This window comes from Orbicella faveolata, unplaced genomic scaffold (genome assembly GCF_042242905.1).
Source record: "Orbicella faveolata isolate gen_17 unplaced genomic scaffold, um_ofav_v1 contig_35, whole genome shotgun sequence".
Lineage (NCBI taxonomy): Eukaryota > Metazoa > Cnidaria > Anthozoa > Scleractinia > Merulinidae > Orbicella > Orbicella faveolata.
This window is the reverse complement of record NW_028301564.1, coordinates 26,719,442-26,734,298: the sequence shown is the minus strand read 5'-3', so window position 1 is coordinate 26,734,298 and position 14,857 is coordinate 26,719,442. Positions and strand designations below refer to the sequence as shown.

General features: G+C 40.4%; 1 protein-coding gene across 1 annotated transcript in view; it reads left to right on the top strand.

Annotated features, from left to right (window-relative positions):
• Nucleotides 1-9,426: 9,426 nt before the first annotated feature.
• The window catches only part of LOC110043470 (FRAS1-related extracellular matrix protein 2-like), a 29,315-nt gene continuing 23,884 nt past the window's right edge, over nt 9,427-14,857 (top strand). Inside the window, exon 1 of the mRNA XM_020748916.2 lies at nt 9,427-12,379. Within this exon, the coding sequence (XP_020604575.2) occupies nt 9,784-12,379 (2,596 nt within the window). The 5' untranslated portion in view covers nt 9,427-9,783. The remainder of the gene's footprint in view (nt 12,380-14,857) is intronic.

Here is a 14,857-nt window from a genome sequence, read left to right as displayed (position 1 = left end):
GCAGGTATTGCTTGCAGGATGTTTTTTTTAATCACCAGCCCACCCCCCCCCCCCCACCCACTCCCCCTTCCTTCCCTTCCTCAACGATCAAATCGTCCCACACTTAAGTTAGTGCCCCAGGAAAATCCTTTTTAAATTGTGGGTGAAAAATGTCCTTATAGCGTTGGGGTGAAAGCTTGGGACGCGAGACCCCCTACCTCACTATCCTCTCCCGCTTTCACAACTTGCAAGGCAGGTTATGTGCATGTAGCCCCTCGCGAGCGAGGAAAGATGTCCGCGCGAGGGGGAGAAAGTTCACGTGCTCAACGTGTTAGTTTCTGCAGAAACTCGTCGGCAGGTAATTACGAGTACTTGGAAAGCTATCTTTTCGAGCGTTGGCCATTCATGGGAGCACAAGGCTACCGCGAAGTTACTTATCTTCAAATGTCAGTGCTAGGAGTTCGCGTCACGCGCTAGCATGGATTGCGTGAAACCAGAAGGTCGAAGCCGTCGAAAGGTTATGTTCAATGATCAAGAAGAATAATAGTTTATCCAGCCTCCCATGAGAAAATGACTTCGGTGTTCCTTTAATGGACATTGCAAATGTAGTGTTCGTGTGTGGCCGCCAGATAAGACCTGATGACCCTTTGTTGGAGGTTGCAAATGCAATGTATTGTAATACTGTTGAACGCTTTTCCTTCTCTTTCTTCAAGTTTTTGGTCCTAATTTGTCGCGCTTTTGAGTCGGCGCGCTTGCCCAACCTCTACATCGCAGGTTCCGAAACGTCAGTGTTCATCCTCGGCCTCGCTACCAAGGTAGTCTTCTTGTCATGCGCCAGCTGGTTTTGTCAGCTCGGCTCCTCCCATATTTGAAGATTCATTTGACTTGAGCCGATTGGCCTTTTGGAACAGATGAGCAGGAGCACGGTTTGTGCATCTTGAAAAGTTAAGCGTAAATTTTTCAAGCTCGTCGTCATTGTGATCCGTGTCAATCTTCCTTATCCTTAACCATCCTTGTTCCTTGATGGCTTATTGTTATCTTTTTGGTGTTTTTCCAACTTAGTGAACTACTATTTCCAGGTTTCCTTAATTCAAGGTAATTCTGTACACGTCCAAAATAACTCAAAATATCGTGACCTTTGAATTTCCAACTAACTTTCTGCTTACAGATAGGCGAAACTGTTGTCATCTGGGCTACTTGGCATTGTCTCATGTACAACCTAGAAGTCGTAAAAATAGCCGGTAAAAAAGACTCCGGAGACTCTGTTTGTTGACGAGTTACCGAATCTGACGTGCATGGAGGTCTTTCATACAGCTTTCATAGAATAAATAACTTGAATACCAATTTTAAGGTGTGAAGTTTCCGTCCCTTAATGCGCTTACAAACCAGGAGTGGATCTTTATTTTCTTTTCATTTTTCTTTAAATTGGATTTAGTGGCGCCGCGACGACTCATTGGATTTCATTTTGCTGTAGAGTTTTAAATAGTTGATGTAACCTCTCTTGCCGATAGTTAGACTGCCTTTTCTTTCACTCAGACACGATATATTGATGACAACACGGATTACAAGGCCTCTGCAAGGTCTAAGTGTTTTCACCCAAATTTAACAAATCACCGTGTAAGATCGAGATGTCTTACAAGATATGAAGAATTTCACAAATTTAGTATCTGCAAAGAGCACTTGATGCTGTGGCCATAGGGCATTCTGCAGGGAAAATCTAATTTACGTTGATCCGGGATTAAAAATTACAACGGCTTCAATCTTGTGATTTGTGTAATTATCATTGCTAATTCTAAGTCAATTAACAGTTGGCACTACTTTAAGTGTCAAAGCAACAGGGAAAACAAAGCTAAAGGAATATTTTTGATGACTTCTCATTCCAAAGCCGTCTTACACCACCTGGGTCATCCAGTATCATGATGGATGCCACCAAAAAGTCAACATGATCAGATTTTTAGCTTCTGCGAGTTCTTGGCCAAAAAGCGGATCAGTGGTTGTTAAGGGCATCATATAAAAGCCAGGAATAATCTGTTTAAGTCGACATTGGTTAATATTAACCAATAATATAATCCAGAAAAAGAGGCGACTACTAACTGACGTAGGCTCTTTATAGACCCTTCCAACTTCGCGGAAGACATTTTAACCTACACTGCGAAGCCAGCGTATTGCCTGGCTATTTCCTGTACGGATGGACTGTGGCCAAATATTAATTCTTAATTAAACCCTTACTTATCTTCAATTTCCGAGGAAAAATTTGGAAAAGAACGAATAATCCCTAGCATAGATGTTGGGGCTTTAGTCAAATTTACCTGAGGAGATAATTATTTGTAATTCAGGTCTTACATAAGCATTTACTTTTCAACTTGTTTTCAAACTGAGTTAACGATATTTTTCATTCTTTGATTTCTCTTACCCACAAGTTCAGCACGACAATATATATGCACTAAGTTTTAGAAAATAGTTCCTTGATCCATATCAAGTAAAATAGTTCATAGTTTTTTTTTTCTGTTGTTGTTGTTGTTGTTGTTGTTGTTGTTGTTGTTGTTGTTGTTATGTGTTTTACGAGCCGCGTAGAATTTTTTTTTTAAGGGGAAGTGTCCCCACTTTGTCCCAAGTGATTATAGAATGTTCTCGTTCCTAATTTTTATCATATATGTCCCCAAATGGCACTTAATTAGTATACAAATAAACTGGATAACGAGATTCTGTAAAGCAAAATAGACTTAAGTTATTTGGGGAAGAAATTAAGAACAACAAAAATGGAAGTGGATTACTGTTCGTCAAATTTGATTTTGCAACAAGGTGCACGCGTCAAGAAAACATAATTGCCATTCTGGTAAAATTTTGAATTTTTTTGTTGACATTTCCTTGCTTTCACCACTTTTGGCGACTCGTTATCTATTTATTTGTTTATTTATTCATTTATCTATCAATCATTTTTATCACAGATACGCGATTTATCAGCGGGGGAGCTGTCCATAAATGTCGAAATGAACGAAAGGGTTTTAAATTCTGCCCACTAAAAGATGATGGTGTTGAGTGGACAGGAGTCTAAAGAAAAAAATATCAAATACAACAAGCAGGATATATTGTCTTCTTGTTGAATATCAACAGCTTCAGTTATGAGCCCCTGTTACTCCCCTCAAAGCAAGCGGCCGAGGTAGACGATTAGGAGGGGGGAGGGGAGATCGGGGGGGGGGGGGGGCAGACGAAATCTTCTCGGTCACATTTGAGCTCTTTGCCAAATTAAAAGGATAAGGGTTGAGACCAAGGTCTCAGTCCTTTCTCCTGATTTTCTATTTAATTAATATTAGAGGCGATTGTGCTCATTTTCCATCAGTTAAACTGTTTGCTTTGAAAACCGGATTTCATGGCCGGCGCCTCTTGTACTCAACGCGGCAATCACTCAAGTAGATTTTGGTCTTTCGGCAGAAGATCAAGCCGACGAAATTCACTTGAACCCGCCTTGAGACGTACTTTGAATTCTTTACTATATTTATATTATGTACGGGCGAGGTCACAAAAAGCAGCTTTTTTCCCGCAATCATCGTATTGCAGTATTGGTCTTCGGCCCTTACCTCGATCTCATAATATGCTCAGTGGCATTAGATTTACTTTTTCATTGACCACACAAATTCTTGTCAAGAGTATTTAATGCGTATACGCATATGTAGAAGAGTCTAAAATGCTAATCTGTCATTAAAAATGACCACCGTTCAATTTTTCACTGTCAAAAATGTCAAATACCGGCGGATTGGTAGTTATCCTTGATAAATTGCAAAAAAAAAAATCAACTAACCTTGTGCGGAACTTGCGCTTGCTGCAAACAACTGAAAATTAAATATAATCGGCTTTCTAGTCTTAAATAAAGCCGACGACGGGTTCTTGAGCGTAATAAAGGTCATGAAAAACCAAAAAGGGAATGGAATTAGGTACGTAAGTTGTTTTTTGCTAGAAACTTGGTAAGTATATATTTTTTCAAAAACCTTTCATCCTCATGAGCAGATATAGTTTCAAGTGGGTGAGTGTAGGAAGCGCGCCACTGAGTCTGAAAAAAATATTCTCAAGAACTCTCAATGAAGGCAAAGTCATATCGAGAAATCGATATCAGAGGAGTGGAAGACCTTCTTATAGAACCGGAATGTTAAAATACTTGAAATAGCATAAGCAATAATTAAACGGCGGTCTGATTCTTTCATTTGTCCATGTGTAACACAAAAGAATCCATACGAGATAGAAAGAATAGTTGAACTTACAGATTAAACGTACAAATTTGTTGATAACTGTGGTCCCGGAAGTGCAAATCAAAGAATCGGGCAAATTTTTATATTAATGTGTTTACCGTAATGTTTTGATTTAGCGCCTGGGGCGCTAATTCACTTGTGTAACTCAAAGTAGGACGTTTACTGGAGAATGGGCGCTTATTTCTTTCTGAACTTAAACATCTCAATGTGATGCAATATATATGTCTGGATTCATGAAAACAGTTTTAAAGAAATCATGCGAGCGGTTTTTTTTTCCTCCACTCTCTTGTCTTCCTTTTCTTACACTCCTCTCTGTATTTTTTCTTTCTTTCATCGCTTGGAGTGATTTTAAGGCCTTTTGGAGTTTTGAAATCAAAGTACATATGGCTATTTTGGTACGAAGTCTTAAACACGGTTTTCATAAATTCAGTCATATATACTTCAATGATAAACAGCAGATAACTCAACAAATGTAATACTATGGCTGGCTCTAATGGTCATAATGTTCAATATAACGTTCAAGTCTGAACAGTCTATTCTATGTCAATGTCTACAATGTCGATTTCGTTATGGGGGCCTTATTGGAAGAGAGGGGTGGGACTTATTATACTTCGCTAACGCCTTTGTAACTACTAACAAATCGATTTCCCCTACTGCCGTTCGAAACGTCGCCTGATCGTAAAAATTACTGTTTCGCTTGAACGCTCAGAATTGTGAAATTGTGAAGTCCAATCATCTCTTTTTTTCTCCTTAACGTATTAATACATTGTCAAAGAGATATGCAATGAGAAGTAAGGCAATCATCAGCTGAGTTGCCTTGATCTTCCATCAAACTTTTAGATTCAGCCAAAAAATGATCCTACAAAGAATTATCGTGGAATTAAGTATTTCAGTTTTCAACGCATGCTTGACTTTCCAGAAGGACTTGTGGAATCAGGAATGCACTTCCCGAGGAATTAAAACTTAACGACGAGGAACATCAGGAAAAAGAACACGAAAAGACACAATCGAAATCAAATTGCCTACACATGCTCCTCGATCAAACGTTCCGCTCCGAAAAACTCCATTGAAATGCCAGTTATGAAAATGTCCACTTTTGTACAGAAGTTTGCCGCAACAGTAATCAATCAAAATCATAAGTCCTTGACCCATTATGGCAGCATACATGCAGAATCCATTTAATGAAAATTAAAATAGAAAGATGGCTATTAACCCTTGGGTTAATTAACCGCGGAAGGCATGGCGCTTGCTTTGTAACTTGTCGTTTTGGGATAATTATCTTAACGTGACAAACATGTTTGCAAGTGTTTTGACGCATCAATACCCAGAGCTGTGCTGTTATTTTGCTGAACGTGAAATCGAACAACGCGGTAATAAAACCAAAGGAATTTACGCTGAACTCAAGCGGAGATTATCTTGTTATAATTATGCTAATAGTACTGAAAGCTTGACTCAAACTTAAAATGTAAGTTACATACCTACTAGATCAAAGATTGGCAGTTCGTATTGCAATGATTTGAGTGGTGAGAACAAATCTTAAGCCACGAGAGAAAGGGGCGGTTATTTAATTGTCCCAATTGCAATCCCCTGGCGGTATTCCGCTCCTCTTGTTTGCGTTCTTCGGGAAGGGACTGCAAAAGAAACGCAAAAATGAAACCAGCATGCATTTAAATAGATTATTTGAAGAGTATTCTAAGATTTGCACATTCGCAGCCATTTTGTGGTCAGCGATATGTGAAAACGATTTGAAGGGGTTTTTTTTTTCCTTCCGGGGTTTACCCCCCGGGGGCTTTTTCCACCGTCGTGTCATCAAAATGCGACCCGAAAACACTTTTAAGAAACTAATCACTGAGAACATAAAATAATGACGAAACAGTCGTAAAAATAAACAATTTACCCGAAACCCTTAGATGGACAAAGGCGCGATCTGAGCAAAGTTAACTAATTTGCTTTGTGTCTTTTTAGCGGGGGAGGGAGGGGGGATCAGGGGTGGGGTGGAAATGAGGGCGTAGGGAGGAAACTTCAGAGGTCGCTATGCATAAGAGAAACCTAATTAAACTTCGACACAGCTTTTAAACCATGAACTTTTTTCTTCAGGAGCTCATGTCTCTTTACTGACCAATGAGTAATCGACTTTCAACTTTCGATTAAGCTCAGGAAAATTTTGGTACTGGACAAAAAGTTATTCGCGAAGCCGTGAAAACTATCTCATAAAATACCTTTCAGCGTTCGCCTCCCGCCAATCGGCCCGGCGCAGGTGCCATATGTGGGTTGAGATTGTTGTTGGTTCTCGCCTTGCTTCGAAGGTTTTTTGAAAAAAACAACATTTCCAAATTCCAATTTGACCAGGATAGAGACCCAGCTAGGGCTGATGTGGTTTCCTGTAAGTATTATAATTTTTTTTTATCAATGTCAGATTTTGTGGAGACAAGAACCTTCGAAAGTGATTTCGACTAAGGCATGAGGGGTGGGGTGGGAAAGGATTACAATACGTCCAGTCAGCCATCGGACTGACGAAACCCTATGAAGGTTTAGCCCACATTCCAATGAAATTTTGTAAAAACAAAGCCGAAGAGAGGATGGTAAATAATGATAAGACCTCTTATATAAAACTTCTTCTTATCAATTAGTTTTATGCAGAAGTCCATAGCGTTTTTCGTCCACTGACTCTGTTGAGGGGGACTCGCCGACTCGCATCAAACTCACTGCATCGTTTACAATCGTGAGTAAAACGAACTCATAAACTGAGGTACACCTTGCCCAGATGTAACCTCAGTCATTCAACCGTGAAAATCTGCACAGCACATGATTTTATGATCACCATCAGATTTAAACTAAGTCGCCAATAAATCATCTGCCTGAATCACGCGAGCTAAAGAACATTCCCTTTTAAAAAATTCAAAATGATCTAGAACACAATGAAATCTCGCCAAAATCGCGGCGTGATGGTAAAGAGAATAAAAAATATAAACAGGCGAAACCGAAGTACTCAAGTACTTGTGAGTGAATAAGACTGATGAGCTGGAACTAAATGGGTTACAAATTTGCTAACGTGATTTTGTCTGACTTAAAACAAGCAACCAATGCAGAAATGTCATTTCAAATCCTCTTTGCTCGTTTTGCAGCTGAAGATTGCCAAAGGGCTGAAAGAGTGTGGTTTTCATTGTGAAGTTTAGTGTCCGCAATTAACACAGAAAGGCATTTCTTTCCTCACTTCTCGTGTCTCGTGACCTAGGCTCTCTCAAAGGTTAAGGCTTTCGTGTTCAACGAACACGCAATCCCACGTTTTCCGGTTCTTTGTAACTTTTGTAAACAGCTAAATCCTTTTCGAAATGGTACTTAGTTGGTTGATGTTGTTTGCTTAGTTATCGGTCAGTTTCAAGGGTCGGGCTTGTGTCCAGCGAATTAGTGGAAACATCCCCAGATCCCCGCCCTCTCAGTGAAATGGGATAAAATTTCTGATTTTCATTCCTGGGCGAGTTTTGTTTAGACATTTCTTCTGACCCTACCTTCTCTGCTGATCGACATTTACCGAACAATTTATCAAACAAGGACATTTCAAGACTGTCTTAAATTCCTAACAACGCCTTCACAGAGGAGATATCTAGCAGATCTGTGACCTTAAATGTCTGTTTTCACTTTAAAATCTCGCAATTCTCAGCTCAATTAGCCAATTCATTAAGATCTGTTCGACCGATGTCCGACAAAAGCCTGTTGTTAAGAGCTAGCAGGTCTGTTCAGTAAAGCGCAGATTATGAGCTTGCCTTCTTGCTATTGTCCTGAGGAGTGTTCTGGTAACAGCATTAACAAGGTCGCCATATGCATGGCGTGCTTTCTAGGACCCTTGCCTGAAGTTCTTACCCAGTGTCACTTGTCATGCACGATGGATGTCAACGCGAAGCATTTTTGGAAGAGATATTTTTAATGTAACAGGTGATACAAAACAGTAAAATCACCACAGTCCCTCCATCGGACGTGTAGCCATCATTTTATCAATGAGGTCTTTGATTCATTGATTGAAAAAGAACTTGACGCATTGAATATGAAACGGGCAGCGAGCGCCATAGGAGATCAAAATCGCTTTGTGAATTTTTTTTTTTGGTAACTGATCTTTTTAGAACAGTTACAATGTTAGTTATGATGCAATCTTCAGAATCTTGCAAGTGTTTTGGCGAGGAACCCAGCATGCAAATAATTGGCTTTCTCCGCGGGAACCTTTTACATATTCGAATGTTTAGTCTTTTCACAACTTCTGGATTTTTTACGATAAAATTTGAAGCATTTTCAAAGCTGCAGCCGGACAGTCCACACCTGTCCGGACCTGAAACGTTCTCTCCTTCGTGTCAAATCTTTAAAGTCGCACATTGTTAACAAGGTAGAATACTTGTCTATATATTGCTATAAATCTTATTTCAACTAATCTCCAGTGTTAATGAGCTTGTCTGTGCGAAAATCTCTGAAGAGATGACGTTTAATGCGTGGTAGATTGATCTTACATATCGAGAAAGGAAGTACGAGATACAAGTCAAACTTCGGTCAAAGTGGCATGGCCTCACGTTTTAGAAAATGAAAAATTGTGGTTTAGCGGGCGTTTCCAGCCTTTCTTTGTTACAGTACAACCTAGGGAGATTTGGTTCTTTTAAATGTGTTCAAAAAGTTAGATTCCTGCGGTGATAATGAAAGAAAGATGCGAAAATTTAGTCACCGTTTTCCACGTCAAGATAAACAAATAGAGGCAGCGAAGTGTAAATCCGTTACCACTTTGGAATTGTTGCCCCGCGCGAGACGGAAAATTAATAACTTAATTTACGGGAGGGTTTTCCTGTGCTTGACAACAACACAAAGCCAGGGAAAACAATGGAAAATATCATATTATTTTTATTGTGTTTATAAGCCGAGCTTAAGCAACTTATCTGCTTCGTAACTCTTCAAGCGCCTTAGCAGATGTTTCTAATTTTTACCAGCATGTGTTGGCGCCGAAGAAAAAAATAGAAATTTCAGGAATCAGAGGGATTTGATCGTCGCCTAATTGACTGGCTTGTTTGTTGCTATCACGGCGTGAACACAATAAGAAAAGAAAAATCGTTTCTCAAACCCCTTAATGCTAATAAGAGCGTGACAGTTAATTTTGCCAGACATCAGTTAACCTCGGTTAGAATCTGATATTTCCCGAGAGCATTTCCGCTCAGTAAGCCGAATTCAGCTGGTATAACAGCTCCGCGTGCTGCCTTGAAGCGTAGGTCTACCAAATTCCCCAACCAGGTGGTCTGAGCAAGTTTGCATAATATTTTCAAATATCGTACACAAGGAGTACAGAGCGAATAGCGGTGTCAATTTGTGGTCGGCCAGATAAAGGTGTAAATTGAATCTTTTTGAGCGCTGATGTGCAGATATAATAAACTTTTGTTCGAGTCGGTTTCCGGTAACATCATTAACCTCGTGAAGAAAACACTTGGCCAGAGTCGTTGCAAAGCAAAAGAGAAGCAAGCTTTCGCGGGTGCGAAGCGGGTCATTTGTACCAAGTCTAGTAAAGTCACAGCATCTCAGAGGATTTGAAACAATGCACGGACTATTAGGCCTGTTGCGTGCCGTCTGCCTCCTCCAGTTTGTATTTTCTTGCCATGGATTTCTCCGAGTGACCAAGTTATCGCCGATCGCTGTAGAACTTGGACGGTCTGTGTTCCTGGATCCGGTGGGTGATCTTAAAATCACCTTTCCCGAAGGAGCCGATTGTAAGGTGTCTGTGTTACGCAATGATCCCTTATCGCAGAGAGTTGGTTTCTTGGTGCCAGACATATTCCCGTGTGACTTCTCTCTGGGCGACGTCCAATACTCACACTTGGGGTCTATGTTTTTCATGCAGGACTTCGTTAAGCTTCAAATCCGCGCGGACACGGACACACAGACTCGTTTAATTCCACTCAATCTTCATGTGACAGTTTCGTTCTCGGACATGGAAATCGTCAACAAAAACCTTCCCATCACCGTAGTTGAACTCGGGGGCATATCCACAAGTATAAACAGCGATGTACTTGCGTTCAAAGATGACCCAAACAAAATATGCTCCGTGACGATTCTGAACTTCAACAACGGAATAATTCCGCGATACGGGCAACTTGTAAACGTGACAAAGAAGGAAAGCAACTCGGCACAGTACGAGTGTGGCGAATTCTTACGCTCCAATATTCGCTATCAACATAAAAAGCTTTCATCTTCTAATCGGGATTTTATTCCCTTGGTCGTAGAGCTTATCGATCAAAATACTCATCGAATGGAGAGGGAATACTTTCAAATAATCGTGCGTATTTTGGAGGCTCGATCGAATCAACGGCCAGTGGCTTCTTTTCAAGTTTCCAATACCGTAGAAGTCAATCAGTACACGTTTGCGCCGATAACTTCTGATATCCTTGCCGCCTCTGACACGGAAACCGATGCAGGCGAGATAATTTTTAATATCACTCAAGCGTTGCAGCCCGGAGAAGGTTCCTTGGTCAACACGGATGACCCTTATCAACCGCTGACAGCTTTCTATCAGAGAGATATCGAACAGTTTAAAATCGCCTACAGGCCGCCTGCAAGTCAGCAGAGCGAACTGCGCATGTTTCAAGTGCTTTTGGAGGCCGTGGACACAGAAGGCGCGAAATCTGAACAAATTTCGCTTCTGATCATGGTGAAACCGACAAATAACGAGGCTCCTACGGTGACGAAAAACGCCGGACTCAGCTTGTTTGAAGGTCAATCACGTGCGATCACTGAAAAATCCAATCTGGCCATCGCTGATAAAGATAACTTCAATGATGTGCTGCTTAAAGTGATTGGCGGTCTGCGGCACGGAGAGCTCAGAATTATGGGGCACAAGATCGATACTTTCATGGCTACCGATCTGGAAATACCTGTGATAACTTATCACCATGACAACTCAGATACATACAGTGATAACATCATATTCCGCTTGAGCGATGGCAAACACGATATAAAGTTCTTGTTTCCAATCACCATAGGTCCTGTGGACGACACAGCTCCGATGCTGTTGTACAACACTGGCCTGACACTGGACGAGGGGGATGTTGCCTTGGTCGACCGGTACATGCTCAGTGCGACAGACATTGATTCCGAGGACAGTCAAATTCAATTTAAGGTCATCAGCTTTCCAAACTTCGAAGAGAATTCAGGTTCTTCACTGTTTCAAGAAAACAATGTCGGTGTTTTGTCCCTGCGAATGAGAAGTCCCCCCAGACGTGGCGAAAATTGGGTTTTACAAGACGACGGTCTCTATGAACAGAATGTCACTCAGTTCTCTCAGTCTGATATTATTAACAGAAGGCTCTACTATCGACATCTCGGCAGAGAGCTTTTCAGCGACGAAATAGCTTTTGTTATGTTTGACCAAGCTGACAACCCTAACGTATCGCCGATAAAAACTTTCCAGGTTACCATCCGAAGAGTCGACGACTTACCACCATCTCTGTTTCCTGGATGTCCTCTGGAAATAACCGCTGACGAGTATGGAGTTGTGGAGCTCAGCGAGGCTGTACTTCACTACACGGATAAAGATTCTCCGGACGAGGAACTTACGTATTTTATTACAAAAGAACCACACTTCAAAGACGAGAATCCGAACATCACTGAGCTAGCGGGCGAAATCCTCCTTTCAGATATGAAAATGAAAGTGTCACGTTTCACTCAGCTTCAGGTGCGACACAAAAAAATAAGTTTCAAGTCTCCTGAATTAGAACTTGGCACCAGAACTAGATACGCCCAGTTCGAGTTTTCCGTATCTGACCTAGCAGGCAATACGATTAAAAATCAGGTGTTCCGTGTTGTTCTGAAGCCAGTCAACAACCAGGCTCCTCGTGCGATAGTTCAACCTTTAGAAGTTACAGAGCTAAGCCAAGCGACTCTTGGAAATGAACGATTGAAAGTATTCGATGAAGACACACAGGACGAGGAAGTAACTTTCACTGTGACCGCTGTACCGCGTTATGGCGTTCTCCTCAAGGACGAACTGGAAATGCAGTATCTTGATACCTTCAATGTCCCGGATATTACGAATTCCCGGATGCGGTATCAGCACGTGACCAAGGGCGAGGCCAGTGATGAGTTAGGGTTGACAGTTGATGATGGAGTCCACAAGACCAACTTCCTCTTGGAAATAGGTGCGTTTTAATAATTGATGTATGTTAAGAATAGTAACCGAACGGAAAATAAAACGATATTTTCCCTTTCAGAGCTTTTCAGCGAGTTTTAGAACAGCACACACTTTGTTACCAAAATAGAAAAACTCTTAGTTACAAAAAAAAAAGATAATTGAAACAGAAAAAATTAGGTAAATTCACTCAGAATGACTTAAATGCTAATCGAACTGATTGAAATTAAATAGTATTTGTATAAAGTTGGCTGGCAGTAAACCTTGAATGGGGTCCGGAGGGGGCAATAAGGAGACAAAATAAGGGGAAAAGAAAAAAAATCACCAATAAATAAGAAAGCGGAATAAATTAGTAAATCAATAAATGCGTAGAAATTAAGTAAATGTCATTGTCAGTGATGTACCGCAAGATTTTCATAGCTAAAATTTAAAGAAATGCACGACAGTCAATAAGGAGAAAATAAGTAATATTTCGAGTTTCGGAATCTTTTGAAAGCAGTTGAGTTACGTAACGAAAAACATGTGTTATACTTTATTTGGAACTGTTTTGGTTTGCTTACGTACTTCCTATGCGAAACTGCAACATAAGCATCGAAGTTTCTGGCCACTGTCGAATTTCCGGCTAAAACTAGACAATACATGGCTTTTTAATCTTTAGATATACAAAGACCTAAGCTTGGGCACGCTTATGATCAGTTTGCAAGTGTAAATTAAAACCACAGGCAGTCTTAGAAATAGGAGTTACATTTCCGCCTCAAGATTTTTCTGTTTTAAAACTTGTTTCAGTTTTTTGGTGCATGTTATGCTCATTTCTGGAGTATTTCTGCCATCCATGTTCAACCAAAGTGTTCATGGTTTCTTAAATTCGATGAGGGAAAGCCTCTCCCAGGGATTGTGCGCGGCAAAGCATGAACAGCACTCGGGGAAGACGTTCACCGAAGTCGCATATCTGGGGTCGAGGAAACTGAAGTCCGTGGGGTATTTTCATTTCCAGGAAATTGTCCTTGTTACACTGTATCAAGGAAAAAATCGATTCGTGTTGAAAAATGCAACACTATAAAAGCAAGCATTTCTTTTTTTTCAGAGAAAAATGGTGAGAGGCTTAGTTAGGTGGGTTTTTTTTTTTAACTTCATGGTTTACGGTGAGTTTATATTCCGGCCAATGTACAGTGGAACCTCGATTTAACGAACCTCTATTGAACGAAGTCCTTGGTGTAACGAACAGTATTCCTCGCCCCAGTAATAATAAAATATATGGAAAAGAACCCCGGTATAACGAAACCACGTTATAGCGAACATGTTTTTCCAGTCCCTTGGCCCTTCGTTCTATCAAGATGGGACGTGAAGAGCATTTGCTCTTACGTAACTTTGCTTGTCGCTGTGAGATTCACAATAACAACATTTCAGTATATCCTCTTTTTTACCGTTGCATAACAAGCAACGGACCATTAGACAGACTTTACTGGTTTTTTTTTATTATATTCAACGGCGTTTAACTTTCGTGATGCAGCCGAAAACAATGGTAGTTAATTTCCAATCAAAACAAACTCAGCCTGATTTGAACACAGACAGAAGAATTAAGCGTCGAAATCCGACAACTTGGCCAAAGTAGTAGTCTAAACATCCTCTCAGTTTCTGCGTGTGAGGTAAACGCACGGCCTTGTTTGTAGATTATTATATTGTTGTACAGAAGGTTCAAAGAGATACGAAAGAGGTATCTGTTAAGGAGCGATGTTACGATAAGCCACAGCCTAAGAGTAGCAGCGGAGAAAGTACTCAATCTGCAAAGCGCCAAAACGGAAAATGCTTCGTGGACATCATCTTTTAAAAGCAAAAAGTCAAAAAAACTGAGAAACAGAGCCCACAAGGACTAGAAAAAGAGAGAGAGAGAACTAACTCCGATATGAGACTTGTTCAAAACTTTCACAGGGCGAAAAATGGAAAACACTCAATTAAGGGCGTGTGTTTGTATTTTTGATTACAATGACACTTGCTGTGACTTGATCAACATTCTATTGGAAGGCGATTAAAACATGCAGGAAATATGTTTTGATGTTAATTAACACCGCACTCCTACATGAAGAACTTGTGTGTTCCTTTCCTGCTTAATAATTTATCATCTTTTGAATAAACACAGTCTATTCAAAAGTGAGATCTTCTTGAAAAGTAAGTAACAAAAAATGGAACACTGCCAATGATCGCTCGATTACAGGTTATTTTTGCCAAAACATTAGCTCTTACCGCAGCAAACAATGCTTGTTTTCGTGCCAAAACTTGTTGAAGACTTTTCTATGGAGCTGTAACTTGTAATCCAAAATAAACGGCTTAAACAGACACGTGCAATAAGCTAACATGGTTGGAAAAATAAACAGTTTACTTTGCGTGTTATTTGCTTTTTTGTCTCACTGAAAACGCAGCAAAGGCAAGTGTCGTTATATCCCAATTGTTCAGTCAAATTCGTTCTGAGCAGCACCGAGAATAAATTTTC